The sequence below is a fragment of the Miniopterus schreibersii genome (genome assembly GCF_964146895.1).
Source record: "Miniopterus schreibersii genome assembly, chromosome: 10".
Taxonomy (NCBI): domain Eukaryota; kingdom Metazoa; phylum Chordata; class Mammalia; order Chiroptera; family Miniopteridae; genus Miniopterus; species Miniopterus schreibersii.
This window is the reverse complement of record NC_138110.1, coordinates 17,121,860-17,141,934: the sequence shown is the minus strand read 5'-3', so window position 1 is coordinate 17,141,934 and position 20,075 is coordinate 17,121,860. Positions and strand designations below refer to the sequence as shown.

General features: G+C 39.3%; 1 protein-coding gene across 3 annotated transcripts in view; it reads left to right on the top strand.

The window, feature by feature from the left end:
* Positions 1-19,346, top strand: part of RAB27B (RAB27B, member RAS oncogene family) — a 123,195-nt gene extending 103,849 nt beyond the window's left edge. For all 3 annotated transcript variants that reach the window (XM_081150157.1, XM_081150156.1, XM_081150158.1), the window contains 5 exons: positions 3,858-4,029; positions 5,633-5,718; positions 10,041-10,144; positions 11,980-12,103; positions 13,129-19,346. In XM_081150157.1, the coding sequence (XP_081006283.1) occupies positions 3,877-4,029; positions 5,633-5,718; positions 10,041-10,144; positions 11,980-12,103; positions 13,129-13,318 (657 nt within the window). In that variant the 5' untranslated portion in view covers positions 3,858-3,876 and the 3' untranslated portion in view covers positions 13,319-19,346. The remainder of the gene's footprint in view (positions 1-3,857; positions 4,030-5,632; positions 5,719-10,040; positions 10,145-11,979; positions 12,104-13,128) is intronic.
* Positions 19,347-20,075: the final 729 nt, after the last annotated feature.

Below are 20,075 nucleotides of genomic sequence, written 5' to 3'. Positions count from 1 at the left end.
CTGTCCATTTTATGTTTGTGAGCTTTATTTTATTGAAACTATGTATACTGAATACAAAATATCACCGACATTTTGTTTATTATTATAAGCTCTTCAAAGTGCTTTAAGACTATTAAGTTGGTTTGCATTAATTTAATAAGTTCAAGTCACAAGGTCATAGCTTGTCATGATGTTCTTAAGATTGTTACTTGGAGAACTAGCCAAGAATACAAGTTTGCATGGGTAAGTCCATCTGTATAGTGGTCATCCATACATACCTGTAGCATTTGTTAAGCTTCCCACTAGAAAAAGCAGAGTGTATCCTCAGAACCATGCAAAAATCATACAAAATAAGAGGTGCCTGTGAGTGCATGTTAGATGGGTGAATGGAGGCTTTCTTGGAGGAGCCCAGTTCTCTGAACCCTGACCTATTCACCTGACAAGTTTATAAACTCTGCCAGCACAAATCTCACTTTCAAAAATTATAGACTCTCTAATACTTCATTATTTCCCCAGGTTATTTGGAACAGCTCCTCTGATGATATAAATATTCTATTTGAGAAGTTTTTTTATACTCTTGTGCAACTTATCATTGAAAATTGAGCTCAGGAAGCCAGATGTGGAAAGTACCAAGTAATTATTTAATCTAAATATTCACTTCACAGATGAAGAAGGAAGGAGAATACAAGTCCTGAACTTGGAGGGGCACCACTTCCACCAACTTCTCTACGATGAATTGATTAATCATGACATTTGCACAGCCCTGAGAAGCTTAAATATATTTGTACATTCAACACATATGTATTAAGCTCCTATTATACATTGATTGCTATACTGGGCTTTGTGGATTCAGCAATGGACAGAGGATATTAAGTTCCTGAACTAATGGAATTTACATTGAACAAGAATGAAGCATAGCAGGGCGTAAAAAAGGAGAGAAACTATGGGCCACCTGGAGATATTTTAACAGTGAAAATCATGTTCCTATTAATACCCAGAGAAGATTTTCTTCGCTCTCAAAATGAAAACATTTCTAGTTTCTACCTATCGAACCCACTTTTCATTTCAAATTGTAATGACCAATAGTTTTGGATTCTCCTCTGTTAGAAACTGTCACCCTACAAGTCACATGACATCTAGAAACTGAAGGCTAGCTCACATGATTGCTTAGATTTCCTTCCACCTTTAAGACTCTTCATCAAATAGAGCCTCGTGGGTGTTTTGAATATTTTCCCTACCCTTCCCAGCCCGCACCTTCCCATGAAAGGCTCTAGAATGACGCTTCAGTTTCTGTATCTAAAAGGCCTCCTGGCCTGTGTGGTATAGCTTGTGACGCTGATAATGGGGGAGAGTCAGACACCCTTCCTGAAGCACAGCCGTCTTCTGGCTTTTTCCTCCGTCTTAGATCCACAGAACCAGGAACTGACAGGACCATGAGTCGTTGAGCAGAAATAAACAATACTGCTAAACTTGTCAGCTTTTTGATCCTGCCCAGATCACTTTCGTAGCCCGGTTCTTGGAAGAGGAAACCTTGCTAAGGCCTTTGTTTTCCTCTGTGGTGGTGTGCTTGCTGTGCTAAGGCTAGAATATTGAGATCATATGATTTTAGGACTCAGAAAACCGCATGGTAATAAAAGAGGAAACAAACTAAATAAAAAAAGAATTATGTGTAGATATGAGTAGTGATAGAAAATGAGAAGTATAATTTGCTTTTGAAAGAAATTTAGAGGGGAATTCTCTCATGCCTAGCCTGATCTGTCAATTTCTTTAAATAGTCTACTAAAGACACTGAATAAAGGTTTTCCACAGTGCCAAGCTTCGCATTTATTTCAGGTGGAATTAGTGTTAAGGGTTGTGTCTCCCACCCTTTACTTATAGGGAAGAGCTAGTGTGGGCCACAGCGGAATTGACCCACATGACCCAGGACTATTCACTCTGGATTGAAGCCTGGCTGGGAGGCAACCCCAGGATTGTCCAAGCAGGTTTATGTACAAACAACAGAGAACAAATTGGCCCAGATCAGAAATACATGATAGGTCTTGTAATTGGCAAATAATGATAGTTTCGTTCTACAAGTGGGAGGTGATCTTCCCTGCAGTGGCCCCGTATCTCCTCCCCTTGTGCCTAATCCCTCCCTGTGCTATAAGGTTCTCTACCTCTACAGAATCTTCTCAGACCACTGAGGTCCATGAGGACTACTGTTGTGTTGGAACTAAAAACACAACTGTTTGACTCATTTATCAACTAACTAGTCATGTTCCATCTTGTCAAGCTATGTTGCATTTTCTTGCATCTTTAAGTTTTAAGTGCATGCATGCCTTGTCAGGAACTAGATTATGAATTACATTATTTGAATTCTCATCTTTGAATCTGATACTATATATTCAAGATATTTAACTAGATTTGCTCAAGCCTTAGCCTTCACTGACACAGTCACAAACATATTGCAAGAAACATAGTTAACTTTAAGCAAAATTTTAAAGTGTGCTGATAGATCTTCTTGACTACATTATTTTCATTTTTCCAGGGAGCCACAGTATCCTCCAACTTGAGCTTGTATTTAGGTAGCCAGTGGCTTCAGTTCCTTCCCCAGTTTATCAATGTGTATGTGTCCAGGAAAAAAAAATTGGCTCAGGTCACTTATATCTTAGTTAGAATAAATATTAATCTCTTTATTTTTCCATGAGAATTAACAGTTTCATCCAAGTCTTCTAGTGAAATGACAGCCTTTATTGCCCTTTGTAAAAGCTTTACACGAGCTAGACTGGGGGCAATGAATAGAAGGTAGAGGGATGTGGTGGCGACAGGCTTTAAATGGGGGGAAATGGTGCGACTTTAGCAGCAACCTCCTTAGCAACCCATTTGGCTGAAAGACTAGAAGGAGCAAAATATTCAGCTCTAAAGTCCTGGTAACATATTTAGAACCACTCAAACTCAGAACTAGGGGCTGCCAGGCAGTCAGCCAATACAGACATTTTCCAAGAAGAATTTCATGTTAGGTGAGATATGTTTCCTCTTGTTAAGGAAGGCTGGTTGTTGATGAGTCTCCTCCTGAGCAAAGATTATACTTTGTATAGATATTTAAAAAGAAAAGGTAAACATTCATGGTCAGTAAACATCACCCTGAGTGTCCGAACTCTGAAGAAGGAAGGAAGGAAAGCTTTAGTGCAAAATTATGCATTGGCAGCTCTCAAAACACCTTTCCTCAAAAACTATTCATTAACTAAACATAAATCCATAATAAATTTAGCAGGATTTAGCAGCAGTATGATTCAAATTTTAGAAAACTCTAACGTAAAAATATTACAAATCTCCAAATGATGTAATGATACGGATTTGCTACGTATCATCTTTACATATCATCTTTATTATTATTTATCCAAAGCCATAAAATCTTTGAGTTTTGACCTAACTAAAGTGACAATGTAAAAAGAAATTGTTTTGTTTAAAATGGTGAACATGTATATCATTTTCTTACATGTAGAAAATTTTTAGAATTATCTAACAATTTTTAGATACTCCCCCAATATAATTTCGGTCTCTCTCTAGCATGCCTGCATCGCCTTGGTTGGGTTTTTCTGTTCCCTCTGTGACCCTCACCTCTTCCCAGTACCATACCCCTGATCCCAAAGAGCTTTAAAACAAAAAGCTATGACTCTTTAAGTTCTGCTATTGCTGTGCAGTGTTATTGTGGATATCATATAGCTTTTGTTCCATATTAACTGACCTGATGTAAAAAGATTTCTACTGAGAGAATTAATTGATGTGCCCTTACTCCTGAAGCTGCTCGGAACAAGTTAATTGAGCACTTGGCAGAATGAAGGCATTCAAATTTTTAACCTTGAAACCTAACCAACTATTGTTCCTCTTCTACACAGGCCCAACAAGACCATCACTATGACCGATGGGGACTATGATTATCTGATCAAACTCCTGGCCCTTGGAGATTCGGGTGTGGGGAAGACGACGTTTCTTTATCGATACACAGACAATAAATTTAATCCCAAGTTCATCACGACAGTAGGAATAGACTTTCGGGAAAAACGTGTGGTGAGTTCTTACCTACACTGTTAAACTTATTGCTAATTCCCCAGATAAAATAAGAATTAAGAAGCTATGTTTATTGCATTCAAGGTGTTTGTCTTTTGTCACATGGAATTTATAACCTCTCACTTTAAATTATGTCACTTTTTACTTCCTCAACTATAAAGAACATTTTGCATAGAAAAATGTTGAGTGACACTATTGCTTGTCTCCAAAAGTATACAAGGCAACTAAAATAAATAATTTATGGGTGTATACAGTGTGTCTTCTATGAATTCTTAAGGAATCTTTCAAAACTTGAATTATCCAGGATCTAAAAACATTAACTCTTAATCTGAATTAAGTCCCTCAATAAGAACAAGTGCTCATTTCCTACTCTTCAGAAAGACATTGAAAGAGTGATTGGCAAATAGCTGGAATGTGAGCTTTGTAAGTTCTTGCTGCATTTTTATTTATGTGTGGACTCAGCCATCAATCACTAGCTGATTATGAACAGAATGTGAGACCAACCCATGCTCTTTTCCAAGAGAATGGAATTTAAGTGAGAATTACAACCACTTCCCTCTACTATGCTAGACGCTAATGACAGGAATAAAGATATTGTGACATGTGAGACGTGTAGCATAGGCACATAAGCCCCGCCAGATTTACTGCCACCCAAGGTATCCTCGATTGCCAACATGGCTGAGGCTCCCAGTTGATGTCACAGATCTATTCATTTCTCTCAAATTGAGCAAAGAACAACAAAGGAAATGATGGTTGAGAAGTTAAATCATGGTTTCATATGATGTCCTGCACCTTATCTGACAGTCGACCCTCCACAGTGTAGTCTAAGCAAACTTGCTTCCAACCCACACAGGGTTTTCCTTCACCTTCTTCCCTCCTTGAGGCCCTCAATGGTCTAGGTATAAGTCCTTGTAGTTTTCCCTTTAAAACATTTTCACTGAGCCATACTTAAGGGAGCTGGAGGAATATTAAAATTGTTTTACTTAATAAGAAGTCAAAAGACCATAATTTTAAAAACTTGAACTTTTCTAAAAAAGCCTTGGGAGAATTAGCTAATAAAAGATGGAATATCCTGTGCAACCTTATTGAGAAATTCTGTGCATATGTCATGGCTAAGTTGTTTTGAAAGTCCAACGCACAGTAAAAGATATTCAGGTGTTTGTAAATCATTTTACTGTTTAAAAAAATGCCTTCACATTTGTTATGTCCTTTAAGTTTTCAGTAACTCTGTAAAGTAGGGAGAGATTATGGGTCTCAATTTTCAGGTGATAAAATAAGAGTCAGAGAGGTTAAATGAAGAGTTGATTTTTGAACCTAGAACTTGGGTCCTAAATCTAATGTGTGCTGCCTCCGTGAGGAAATGCCAGAAGGAGTCTAATTTAAGTTTGCAGTATGCCTAAATTGTGTTGAAAATCATACTTGTACTTGACATTTAAAAGTGAGAGTGTATGCGATACTGCTGGAAAAAAACAGAGCAAATATTTATCCTGCACTATGAACTTTGATTATAGTAATTGAGAAAAAACATGCTGAGTGAACCCAGAGAATTTGAATGTTGACAAAATCCAAAGCAGTATAAGCTGATGAAAATCATATCTTTCAGGTTTATAATACACAGGGGCCAAATGGATCAGCAGGGAAAGCGTTTAAGGTGCACCTTCAGCTTTGGGACACTGCAGGACAAGAGCGGTACAGTAAATTACTTTGTTTCTAGCTACAAATAGCTCAGAAAAAAGTCATTTTATTTTATTTTTTATTTATTTACTTTTTTTAGTTATAGTCTACTTTCAGTATTATTTTGTATTGATTTTGGGTATACAGGAAAAAAACTATTAACCACATTATATGCAACTCTTCCCCAGGTTTTAAGATAAACATTTGTATTGAGAATTAAAAAGAAATTATTTGCAGTTAATTAACCATAAACTATCATTGTGGGTTTGGTTCAAATTTCAAAAATTAGATTTTCAAAAATCTCTATGAAGATTCTTGCTATATGTTGTCATTGTGCTACTTTATAATGCAGGGGGGGAAAGCTTCTCCAGAATTTAATTGAATTAAGGTGGGAAATTAACACTGTTACAAGCGCTGCTGGAAGAGGGAGTTGAAGGAAAGTGTGTTTAGATCTCCCTCATTTCTCTCTGTTCTTCAGCAGAGCCTCTGTGTCCTGTGCCATTGACTAGCTTTGTTCTCTGAGACCTTGGACACAGCATTGTCCTCTAGCTGGGATGTTTTATTCCCTTCCCACCTTCCCTGGTCCTGTCCTTTCACCAGGCCTGGCTCATATCCCCCCTTCTGGGGCCTTTCTGAAAACCCAGCTGAAATAAGCTGCCTCTTCCTTCCCTGAAGTCAATTAATTCTTTACCACCTTGTGATAAAACAAATTTTGTGTCTGCCTGTTCTTGATTCACTTGTAGCCTTGTCACCCCAACAGAACTGTCAGATTTCTAAGGGCAGAGGCTATGCCTGGTTGTTCAGTGTCACCTCTGGTACAGTGTCCAAGATAAGAGCCACTCGGTAGACAGTAGTGTTGCTTGCCTGGAGCTGGAGGTGCTATTCCATTATTTGATGACAAGATCTTTCTTTGAGATGCAAGATTTCAAAAATGCTAAAGACCCCAAGCTAGTGAAGCTCTTCGGTATCAGAATAAATAAAAATTGGCAATAGATTGTCAAGATAAGATATTTAGAAGGCACATACCTCCAGATTCTGCACCGCGTGTCTTAGAATGTTGATGCTTGTAAACACTGCGGTGCTTGAAATGCGTCCAAATGTTCTCGCCTTCAGTGAGTGTAAACGCCAGGGGAGGTGCCGGGCCCTCTCTGTTAGCTTTTTTGACTGTGAATTCCATTTGCACACACCCTTCAACACTGCTGGTACTGCTGGAGCCATTCCTCACAAGACTCTCTGTTCATATGTCAGTTTGGTTGTCACAAAGATGTGTGTTTTGTAGACCAATTTGATTCCTCTTTGAAGGAGTAATATGAGAAAATGTGGTTCCCATATGTCTTCGCACACGATGTGTCAGCCTAGCGTGATGGCAGGCTTCTCTCATCTGCCCCCCGAGGACAGCTGCTCCTGAGGGAAGTGGGAAGGGCAAGGGCCAGTCTTGCTAACAATGGGGTTATTCATCCCTTGAGAATCCTGCATTCTGTAAATACAAGGTGTAGCTAAGCAACAATCGAGCGACGCCACACCTCAACGCTGTGCGAGGACGCCTGGCAGCGTAACCCACATTAGATAGCGGTTATCGATGAAAGTGATATGATGAAAGGGGGGGGAACAGTACCCCTTAGGTAAGCCTCAAGAACACAGGGCACAGCCTTCGCCCCCAGGGAGGGAGAAAAGCAATAATGTGACCCTGGGGTCTGGTGGGGTTTGGGGTTTGGTTTGGCTTTTATGGGTTCCTAGGTTTCTCCACCCTGCGGACAGAATGAGGTTGGTGGGTGAAGCTGAAAATCAGTTACCTTCCCTCTGGAATAAGTCCTGGAAAGAACGGAAAAGAACAAGGGGACCGGGAAAGAATGGCCCAGGGGATGAGCCATGTGCAGATTAAGAGTATTCTATCCACGTTGCTGTGGATGCAAACGTATTTGCCGTAGTCAGATCCGTACAACAAGCGAGTTTTTAAGTAACTTTGTCATGGTCTGTGGGCAGTGAGATGGGAATAGGACACAGTCTTATACTCAAATAAAACACACACACACGCGCGCGCGCGCTCATGGAGAGAGGAGAGAGCAGGCTGTTGTGGTTGAGTTAACCACACTATTGTGGTTGAGTAAGAGACAATTTTATGAGCACAGCTAGTCCCCAAAGAGAGGGATCCATTCAATAAAAGAACTATAATCTCTGAGTTTCCAGTGATTGGTAGGAACAAATCCAGAAGAAAAAACCAAGTACAATTTTTGGTATTTCATAATCATGATTATGTCTCATGAAAAATATCCTAATTTGGAAATAGTCATTAAAATATTTCTTTTCCATGCTTTTTTATTAAAAGCATTGTTGTTTATTGAAGTCATTTAAGTCTTTACTAATTTTATATTCTTTGCTATTCTCTTGATTTTTTTCTCTTAATTTGACATACATTTAGTGAGCAAATACTATGGTCAGGACCATGAAAATGTAATGCACAGAAAGTTAGAAACACAGCTTATTGCTCTTGGAGTTTACAGTCTAGGGTGCAATATGGCCAAATAACAAACAGTTGCAGTATAGCCTTAGGACAGTGACAGGAAAACAAAGGGTAATAGGCAGGTGTACCAGAAGGAGCCCATAATCCAGATGTGGGTGTTGGGAAGACTGCTTGGGGCAGTGGCATTTTCTCTGATGTTGTTGTGTGTATATATATATATACATACTCATGCACAATGTATGAGTGAGTCTTTTTCAGGCTTAAGGGGTAGGAGGTGAAGGAAGTGCTAAGGAAATGTTACCCACAGAAAGAACAGCGTGTGTGAAAGCCCAGGGGAGAGAGTGAACTTTCTAAGAACGAAAAGCTCAGCATGCCTGTGGGTAGTCCAGAGATGAATCTGGCTAGGTGAGCAAGGGGCACCGCACGCAGAGCCTGGACAGCTTATTAGAGAGCTCAGTCATTATCTTAAGAGCAGTGCATCATCATGAAAGTGTTTTCAGCAGAGGATTTATGTAATCAGAGGGAAGAAACTAGGGAAAGGAAGGGTCCCAAACAAAACTGGAGACAGGAAGCCTATTGAGAAGGCCGTTGAAGGTACCCAGGTGAAAGATAATGGGCTCGAAGCTTGACTAGTGGCAGGGAACATGGACAGAAGAGAGAAGGCGACACATTTGTTGACTGAACACAGCAGGTGACGGAGAAAGAGGCTGTGGCAACCAGGAGGATGGGGGTACCGTTGACAGAAAAGGGAATCAGGAGGAAATGCCAGGTTGGTTTTAGACAAGGGAAGCCGGAGGTATATTAGTTCCCTCCAAGTGGAAATACCCAACAAGCAGTTGGGCACAGTGTGAAGGCAGGAAAGATCCAGATCTGTAAATTGGGGTTCAAGGTATTGGTGATAATTGAGCCAGGAAGTGGATGAGATTACCCAGTGAACATGTGTAGAGTAAGACGGGGTCGAGAATAGAACTTTGAAACCGAAGAATCTACAAATAAGCTGCAATAGGGCGCCCCAAGTTAGGGCATTTAGGATAGGAAGTGCTGGTCGTCTTCATTTCAGAATCATGTGCCTTTCTAAAAAGGCACCTCTCTGTCGGCTTAACCCAGCCTCCCTGGTCTGCGTGCGTGGTGTCGGCTTGGCCCGTTCCTGACATGGGAGTGGGCCTCGGCACATGGTCCTGTTCACTGAGGCTGGGGGGGGGGGGAGGACAGGCCAGGACAGGGCCCGGGCCAGACGCAGTCTCCAGGGTCCTCACTGGAGATCAGTGCTCTCACTCCCTCCCCAGCCACTGAGCCTCTCGGACCTTCCCCTTCCTTCTGTCTTCACCGTCTCCCCTCTTCCTCACGACACGTGGAGGCCACTCTTGAACTCCAAAGAGTGCTTACAAAAGAGTTTTCTCACCAACACTGTTTTTCCTACAAAAGAACCCTCGTTCCAGCTGCTGACAAGCTGTGGTTTTCTGCACGTAATCGTGAGCAGTCGTTTTCAGGCTGCCATGTGCCAAACTTTCTTCTGGGCGCAGACAAGAACAACTGAAAATTAGAAGTTAAAGTCCCAATGTTCTAAAGTGGCTTCCCTTTTCATCGTGGACCGCGGGAGGCCCGTGAGCAACAAGTCCGAGGGGCCGTGCAGGCAGGCGCGCCATCGACGGGCACAGATTCCTTGTGCGTGAGTGCGGGGCCACATGCAGCCAGCACGTGGTCTCAGGAAGAACCCCTTGAGCAGCCTTTCTGAGTAATCTCCTCTTCTGTGGGGTGACCCATTAGGGATGCCATCGAGATTTCGTATTTGAAAGGGAGATAGTGTTGTTTGTATTGTCACCATTATAGGTACGTGGACTAACTTTCAGATCTACCCACTGTGCTTTCTTGGCAGATTCCGGAGCCTCACAACCGCATTTTTCAGAGATGCCATGGGTTTCTTATTAATGTTCGACCTCACCAGTCAACAGAGCTTCTTAAATGTCAGAAACTGGATGAGTAAGTGGGACCAAGTAACCTGCGTTGGCCACTTTGGGACCCAAGAGCTCTGTTTGTTTGCCTCAGTGAAAGAAAGATTAACCTTTGGAGGTCACGCGTTTAGTGTTCCCTGTGCCATCTTCAAAGTGGTGGCCTTTATGTGCACCCCGTAAGGTGGCCTAGAATTGTATTTTCCTTTGACACTCTGAGAAGAAGCCCACGTGGCTTCATATCCATCTGCATTTGAGGTCTTTGTTTTTAAAGACCTCATTAATTCCACTTGTCCAGTTCATCTTAAAGGACTTCTTGGAACTATGTGAGCTTCCACATCTACTAACTCTAACCCAGAGAAGACACAGAGGAAAAGAGCTGTGCTTTCTGAGAGGGTGCACTGACACCTAAAACGTGTTCGCTTGCACTCGGGTGAAGTAATGGGTTCATTAACTACTGGGTGAGTTAGGTGAGAAATGTCTCCAGAGCAGACCAGCCACATGAAGATGAGGTGCAGTGTGTCGGTCAAGCAGCTCACAGTGACATTTTCCTTCTTGTCCCCCCCCCCTAAAATAGTCAAATGTGAGGAAGCTTTGTATGGAAATATCTGTACAATTTAGATATAATATGAAGTTAAAAGTTCCCTAATCAGTTATTAAAGCCAGATTAATATATGTGAGCACAGAAGAGTAGCATTTTATTTTTATTTTTTTAATTGACATAGAACTGGAGAGAATATTTTATTTGCATTTATATATATATGTTTCTTATTATGTTATTTATAACTAATAATATATATAACTGCTTTAAATGTGAGTTCAATAGCATAGTTGCTACCATGGGGAAAGCTTCTCCAAATGAGTGTTCATCTTAGGATCTGTCTCTATTTCCTTTTATCATATTTCCTTATTTAAATGTTAGATTCTGAGGAGATAAAGACATAAGATTATTAGGTACATACTTTCATAAGATGATTTCTTCATCTTTTATCAAGGTAGATGAGATTCCCCCTTGTTTTAAAAAAATTTTCAGAAGGATACTGTTGGGATTTAAGACAATTAATTAGTATGTCTTAATAACACTTTAATTGCTAACACCCAAGTAATCAATGTTATAGAGAAGCTTTGTCTTTTTCCTTGGCAAAATTGCATGCACCATGCCTTGAAGTAACATTAGAGTAATTCCTATAACCTCGAAAACACAGGTTGACAGGTTTTTTATCATTTCCTTGCTCTCCCCCTCACTTCCCCCCCCTCCTCCCCTCCCCCTCCCTCTCCCCTCCCCCTTCCTCTGTCCCTCCCCCCTCCCCTTCTCCTCTTCCCCTCTCTCCCCTTCCCCCTCCCTCTTCCCCTCTGTCTCAGTGTTTCCTGGCAGAAGGAGAAAACCAACTTTCCTGTCTTAAAATTGTTTTTAAATGAATTTGTGGTGGTTCAAAATGTTCTGCTTTTATAGATCATCACCTTGGCCCTCCAGGGGATGGAAACATAGCAGGCTCCTAAAGGAAAGAGCAAACTTACGCATTTGCTATCATGTCCTATGATGTCCATGTATGTCTGAGGAACTAACTAGTGACAAGAAGCAGTATGTCCATCTCGGAGGGCACTTTCCCAGATGGAGACGAGCACAAATAGGTGTTCATACAGGCACTTCCCGTAAATTGTTATTAATCTCCACAACATGCAGTCTGTGAGGCATTATCTGCATTTTACAGATGAGGAAACTGTGGCTGAGAGGCATTTAGTAACTTGGCAAGTAAAATATAAAAAGCTGGAGATGAACAATTAGATTAGGAATCTGATATGAGCAGTCATTTGACATCACTTGTTTGTAACTAGCTTGCTGGTTCCATCTGCTTTCTTTCTAAGGCCAACTGCAAGCAAATGCTTACTGTGAAAATCCAGATATAGTATTGATTGGCAACAAGGCAGACCTGCCAGACCAAAGGGAAGTCAACGAACGGCAAGGCCGGGACCTGGCCGATAAATACGGGTAAGTCCGTTACATGGCGATGCCATCTGACCTTGCACACCGGTGCGTAGTAATGGGGCAGGGACACAAGGTTGATGCTACAAGGAATCCCCTGGAGTCAAGAATGGCACATGAATTAAAAAGGTCTTCCAGAGGAATGTATGTGATATTTTAAATCAATTAGTAATAACAGCAGCTAACATTTACTGAATACTTATTATGTCCTAGCAACTGTTCCTAGACTTTAACTCATTTAACTCCTCATAATCATATGTAGAAGGTCTAGAGTTATCTCATTTAAATATGAAGAATTGAGGCACAGAGAGATTAATAACTGAGGGGAGGCCATACAGCTGGTAAGCAGCAGAGCTTGAATTCAGCCCAGGCTGTCTGAGATCAGAACTCATGTCCTTCAACACAGCATGACTGCTTCTCAATTAATAGCTGCAAACTTCTAAAGGCAATACCTGACGTGGACATAATATTGCCATCTTTATCCGAGGTGAGTTTAAATGGTAGATTAAAAATTTAAAAACACTCCATGCAGTTATAAATTGACTTCCAAATCAGACTTTGTCATTATATCTTAAATGTAAAGCAGTTTCATCACATCTGCCAACGTTTTGGATTCTCCTTGAGAGCATTAAAAATGTACACATATTCCTGAAACTTTTGCTTCCAAATAAGCATAGTCTGTATTCACATGACTATCCTTCTCAGTGCCAGCTTAATTTCTAAATCAGACTTCTAGATAATTGATTGCAAGGGAAATAATGTTGATCGTCAGTTTAGGCATTTTTAGCCTCTAAACATTTAAAACATTGCTATAGTGCCTCGACTTCAAGTTCCTGAGTACCTCCTGTATCAGTTTTCTTGCCCACAGTACTGGTTATACTCTGAGAAAAAACAAGGGTGCTTTCCAGCCACGCCAGCCAGGCCGTGCTGATGGTGCCGCCCCTGTCGGCCGCGCTTTTACATGTGTGACCCACTAGTGCGTCTCCTCTGATCCCTCCTCTCAAACATGTTTGCCATCTCTTCCACACCAGCATCCCGTATTTTGAAACGAGTGCGGCGACTGGCCAGAACGTGGAGAAGGCCGTGGAGACTCTTCTGGACTTAATCATGAAGCGGATGGAGCAGTGTGTAGAGAAGACGCAAGTCCCCGATGCCGTCAATGGTGGAAACCCCGGGAAGCTCAGTGGGGAGAAGCCAGCAGAGAAGAAGTGTGGCTGCTAGACTCGCAGGGACTCACCACCAAGAACCCCACCCGAGTATTTCTTCCCCAAACAGCGACAGACCACAGAATTGTTGTTGAGTGGGCCGTGCGTAACGGCATGTCTTGCTTTTTCTGCCAGAAAGTCTGTTTTAAGAAACCAAAATAGTCAACATTACTCAAAAGAATTGACCAATTGTTTCTGAGGCCCCTTCAAACAAGATCAAAGATTTCCAAATGTGCTCTCAACCATCATGGACTCCCAGTTTGTATTTCTTACAAAGAAGATAAGTGTGTAAGGGACTACACAGGATGAAATAACAGTGAGTTTCAAACAAGAACAAAAATTACCCTGTCACATTGGAGAAAGGGATAGGCTACCTACCAAAAGCAGAACATAGAAAGATGATTTTTAAAAAAGATTGGGTTTACTTCTTATATAGAATCTGATTACTACTTTTAGGTTTGCATTGGGGAAACATAGTTAAAAATGGGTACACAATAAAGGATTCTAAATGGATCATTAACAATGACATTACTTTGTACACCCAATAAGCAATGCTAGAATGACTAAATTATCACTGAGGTTATGAGAGGAGGAATGTCAGACTTCTGCTAAAATGTAGGAAATTATATAATAATGCCATTTTTATATTCTTAATAAGTGGCAGATAGACAAGAACAAGATTGTGAATGACAACATACAAGAGAAATGCCCTGGGAGGAAAATGAAAGTATGGGAACATGGCATTTGGACAAATGAAATTAAATGTATCTGTTACAGATGTCTGGAAGAGTCAGCCAACTTTCACGCAAGCCAATTAGAAGTTGACATTATCAGTTGGGATTAAGAGAAGATCCAGAGGTTCCCATTTCAAACAAAATTTTAGAAATCGGTTCAGTGTTTGGCTTCACATTTCATTTTTCTTAGCAAATAGTGATAAACAGTCCCAAAACAAATTAAAGGTTGCTGTTTATTAAGTATCTCTTTTTAAAAATACAGTCAAGAAAAACTATTTCACCTTAATTTCTCTTAGATAAATATGCTGGTGATGTGAAACCAAAAGTGACTATTAATCATGGGTTTATTTTCAATTTATAAAAGCACTAGAAACTCTAAATCACCTTTCTCCCCTCTAACCCACACCTACCCCTGGTTTTGAATCCATTGTAAAGATACAGGCATGACACTTTGTAGACCAACAACTTCAGAATAATTATGGATCAATTTTGTGGTCACTCTGAATTTTCATATCATTAATTACATAAAAATTGATGATAATTCATGCCATATTACACTATATTTATACTTGTTTTTATTGTCTACCGCAGAATGCTCATAGTTTACCTATATTTGGGGATTGGGCAGGAATGGAAGTGTATCATATCTCCCCAAAAATTGGTTAATCACTTAGTTTTTTTCATGAAAAGTTGCCTTTTCTTTCTAAAGATGATCTCAAAAGTTCTTTTTCCATTGGCCTATTCTTATCATTGTGTCTAAACTAACATAATCAATTCCTATTAAACCATTATTTAACTATTTCAGTGAATTTTATCAATAACAAAGGTATTGCTTTTTAAGTTTTCTCTTTTTATTATGAGTATATGAATTTTCTACAGAATGGTTCCTCTTACTATACAATTTTGCTAGTTAAACTTCATTTTTCCAACTCAGTGCACCTTTATTTTGTTAAGTTACAGACACTGGAAACCCTAAACCCAGCTCCCCCACCCCTTAACCTCTGCCTACCAACCTCCATCTGGTAGGGAATCAGTTTTAGTAACACAGATGCAAGGGAATGTCTATAATGCTCCTAGTGAGGACTAGACCCAGAAATGTGCCAGGGATCAGAGTAATCTGGAAGCTGTGATGGGTTAGCCCCTTGTGAAGTTTGTGGCGTTTGCTGCCCAGTTCCTCTGACTTCTGCAGTGCAATGCCAGCTCCTGGGGTGACCATGCTTGGGTATTCCCTCCAGTGCTGTTCTTCCCCATGATGTTCCTCATGACCTCAGTGCCTGTGCCATGAGGATGGAAAGCTATTAGCTAACATGAGAGATGCTTCTTTTGGAAGAAAAATGAACAGAAACAATGCAACAATTGCTATAGCAAAATTTGGGGAACTTTTGAGGTTAATATCAATTTCTTATTTGAATCTAGATTGTGATATCCCCTGAATTTCCACAATAGGGAATGTGTAGCCTCTATAAAGTCCTAAAGGTATTCTATTTTGGATATGTCTTTTCATTTTCCAGTTTAATGATTGATATACTTATGCCAAAATTCTGTCATTGTCAGTTATTTAAGAAGCATTTATTCGGGCTCTATTTTAAGACTGTCACTCAATAGCTGCAGCTTGAAGCAGAGGGTGATGATGCCCATAATTATAGAACCACATCTGCAAAAATAACAATTGTTGGGTAATAATCTCAAGAAGGACAAAACTTAAAACAGACAAGAAAATTAATTTATAATAGTATTCTACTTATAAAAACTTGATCAAAAACTATTTTCTCTGTCAAGTTTGACATCTGACCCCAAATTTTGTGTTAATACTAATAGAAATTCTTTCTCTTATTATTTCCTAATTAATTATTCTGTGTTATTTATTTTACAACCTCAAATTCATTTGGGGCCCTGAATTATACAGACTGCTTTAAAGAATTGCATAGCCCCTTTAACCCATAGCAACATGTATTTTTAGCCACGGTGAGTTATCTCCCAAATTCTCTAGTAAACCAAATTGTATTTTGGAAAAATATTTAAAGTATACATAAAATCCCTTTCTGGTATAGAAACCATTTCTGGAGTGTTTACTCTGCTTCGATATTTACATTGCTCTAACACAGTGCCTCGGATACCTCTGTGACCAAATTTATCTCTAACCACATAGTTCATTTCCTACAATGTCATATTCCAGGAAGGTCTCAGAGACACTAACACAGCTAAAGGTCTTTGATGTCTTCAGCAAAGGGTTCAAAGGTGTTATGGGAATCTGGAGCTCATTACTGCCATCTCCTGGTCTTCTAGCTCACTTCTCCTGGAGTGAGCATTACTTGAGACTTAACTGATTAGGTACAAGGCTACCTTTCCATGTAAAACAAGAAAACTCCTTTGAAAAAGGTATCAAAAATAGTTGAGAGAACACAGTGTTTGTCTTGGTATGATGAGGGTGACAGGTCACAAATCAGCAGAGAAAATATTAAATGCTGGGAGTCCAACTCGTAGGTCTCTACCTAAGAGTTTTAAAATTCTTTCTAGTCCCACTCTAGCCAGTTTGCTACCATTTCCATTTATCAGCTATCACACTGCAAAAAATTCAAAGCCAGCATTTTCTAAAGTAAAAAGTGTATTTTATCTGTTGTTTTTAACCAGATGGACCATTCTTTGTATCAGGGGATGTCTTTCTTATGCTTTTAGTGTAAGCTATCTGCTGCCAATCAGTACAGGTCGGACAAGCTGGGCGAGAGTTTTAATCAGCCTTTTTAAGAAAGAGAAGCTTGACCGTAGAGAAGGACATGACTGTATTAAAAATAATTTACTACATGGCCAGATATTCTTTAAACTGTAAACTGAGTCCATTGGAAATCAACAAATTTGATGAAGCTCATATATATCTTCACCAATAGAGTGAGCGCAGCAGTTAGAAAGAGAAATGCTTTGTGTAATAGATAAAGTGTACCACCAGGTACAGAATATAACCTGGAGACTTGTGTCTGTGAAACAAGATTGTTTACTGCTCTGTATCTCTGTTCACCTCAGTAAAAAAGGGGGGACACATATGATTTCCTCATTGTGTATCACACTAACACATTTGAGGGAAAAATCCTCACCCATAAACTTTGGAGTTTAAAACTCAACCTTTAAAGAAATAATATTGAAGTTTCTGTTTTCTAAGATACTGATTAACTCTTTAAAAGGAGACTTTCTGAGAGCTGAGGGTAACCAAAGTGATTTTAAGTTGATTTTCAACCTCTACTACCCAGCTTTAAAGCATTAAGAGAAGTCAAGAATATTTAAGTATTTTAGGGAAAGCTTTATTATTTTTTAAAGATGCCAAGATGCTGTCTATATTTGAAAAGGTTGTCTAAAAATTCACCAAAAGCTATATTTTTTTCTTGAATTTTGACCAAGATGATATAAACTTATTTCTGGGGAGAGTGCTGAGCCCTTACCATGGAAAGTAGATGCAGAATATTATCTGAGATGAGTGTTGTCTCAATGCTTTATAAACCCATAAAAATACCTGTCTCATAAAGTAGAACTGATAAAAGTTATTGCTAGATATATAGGGAATTTTATAAACGTATTGCCTTAGAATTCTTGGGTGGAGACCCAACCACAGTGACATTGTTGAGCAGGATATATAAAGAGAGGTAAGAGTGAAAAGGTGTCTAAGTGGAGTTCTTAAATATGGCAGGGCATGGAGAAAGCTCATCCTTAAAAGGCTGATTTTTAGGTAGGAAAAGAAGAGTAACAGAAAGGGTTTTTGTAACTAGATTTGTGACAAATATTTACCCATCATTTTCATCTATCAAGTAGAGGATTATATCCTTAGAACTAAGCTAATAAAAATATTTAAGCTAAAAAATATTTTATTATTAGCATCAACATTTTGGAAACTTAGGAACATTTTATTTATTTGAATTTCATTTTCTCATAAATCTGAGTCCCATCACAAAGATGCTTTTCTGTGCAGCTCTTATCAGTGGCCTATGTTGGAGAGATTTCCTAATGTCATAGAGAGAGAATAAAAAAGTGCCAAAAAAGTGGGATTATTTTAAAGGGTGTCATCTTTTGAAGATGAAAAAATACAAATGAATCATCTTTGAATTGAGTCATTTAAATGTTTTCCGGTTCTTTTTCTTTCCCACAGATTGTGGAAGTCATGCCTAATATCCCTCAGCTGACTTAGTCTTTAAGGATCTTTAGCAAATTGTGTAGAAGCTGGTACATCTGTCCTTAATCTAATAGGTCCCTTATTTAACCAGTGGCTGTTGTTCTTTTTGTCTGAAGGCATGTCAAAATAGTGACCCTAACAATGTGTAATAACATATGCTTACCCTTAATCGTCTACTCTCCAGGTTATATTTTCAAATGCTGTTTGAGAGGAAGACTTGTCCAGAAGGAACAAGTTGGGGACCGCATGCATGTTATTAAATATCTTAGTGGTTTCTCCTCATGTGGGACTTACAAACCCTGCGTGCCTCACAGGGCTCATGTCAGGCTCAATGGCGAACATATATAAGAAATTGGTTTGTAAGTTATGGTCCATTTCATAAGCAAGACACTATTATCACAAACTAAGAACTAATAAATAGTCACAGTCATAATTTAAACCAGTTATTGTGAAAAGAAGTGTCATAGCAGAGACACAACTGATTTTAGTAGATATATTGGAAGCTACCAATGGCTTGTCAACTTGAGGTCATTGTATTTTATTGAAAATGACTAATATATTTCAAATTACTGAAAAAATATGAGTTCTATTTCATTTTGTATGTCATCTTGTATTTCTTTCAAGAAGTCCAGTTATATTCTAGATAGTATATTATGACTTGGTCAAAATCCTTCTCGTACAAATAGGGCTTTTGTGTCCATAGCCTTGTAAAAGATACTGACTGTATCTGAAATTATTTAAGAAGAATAAGTTACCCTGCTTTATGTGTCAAAAATGGACAGTGCTCTGACATAACACTGATGTGCTTCACTGTATCCCAATGGTCTACCTTTAGGTGATACTGTCCTCATTTTTAGGCTAAGCACGTTCGATTGTTTCGTCTGTCATCTACACAGATCTCTGTTTTGTCTAGTGCTACGAATGTAACTTAAAACTTTAAACATAGAGTTTTTCTCCTATATGCCTCTGAGTAGACTGTGGTGCCTGACAGACACTGTTAGGCCATTACTTTGTTGTACCAAAGTTCTAGTGACTTCAGAAATCATTGCATCCAATGATTTTGTGGTGTCTGGGTTTGAATACTACAGTTGAGACTGTATTCAGTGATTATTACTGCACACTTTCCAAATAAAAAAATGCATTTTTATCAATTATTTTGTGTAATAAAAGCAACCTTATTTCTGTGCTGAAGTTCAACGTGTGATGGGTGGGGAACATTACGAATATTAACATGAAACTTGCATCCATTAAAAATGGCATCCACCTGAAACTAACGTAGTTATATCTGTAAAAAAGAAGCATCTCTTGCCCTTTGAGACAGCATGGAGGGACCTGGAGAGCATTATGCTAAGTGAAATAAGCCAGTCAGAGAAAGACAAGTGTCACATGATCTCACTTACATGTGGAATCTAACGAACAAAACAGATCCAGAGACTTAGAAGCATGGAGCAAACTGACAAATCTCAGAGGGAAGGGGATGGGGTGGGAAGAGATTAACCAAAGAACTTATATGCATATAAGCGTAACCTATGGACACAGACAATAGTGTGGTGAAGGCCTGGGGGGGGACACGACAGAGGGGGTCAGTGGGGGGGGGGGAAGGGGACATCTGTAATGCTTTCAACAATAAAGATAAATTTAAAAAATATATAATGTTATGTCAATTATACCTCAATTAAAAAAGAACAGTATCCATTAGGATGCAGTCAAGTGAATTTATCCATCTCTCTAAACTTTCTCATTTATTATTTATTTAAAGACTGGGTTTTGCAAGGGGAATTTTCTAATAACTCTAAATGATGCTTTATAAAATTAGCACTTACCACGTTGAAGTATTCTATAGTACACGGCACTGTCACATTATAACCGATTTCTTCCCCACA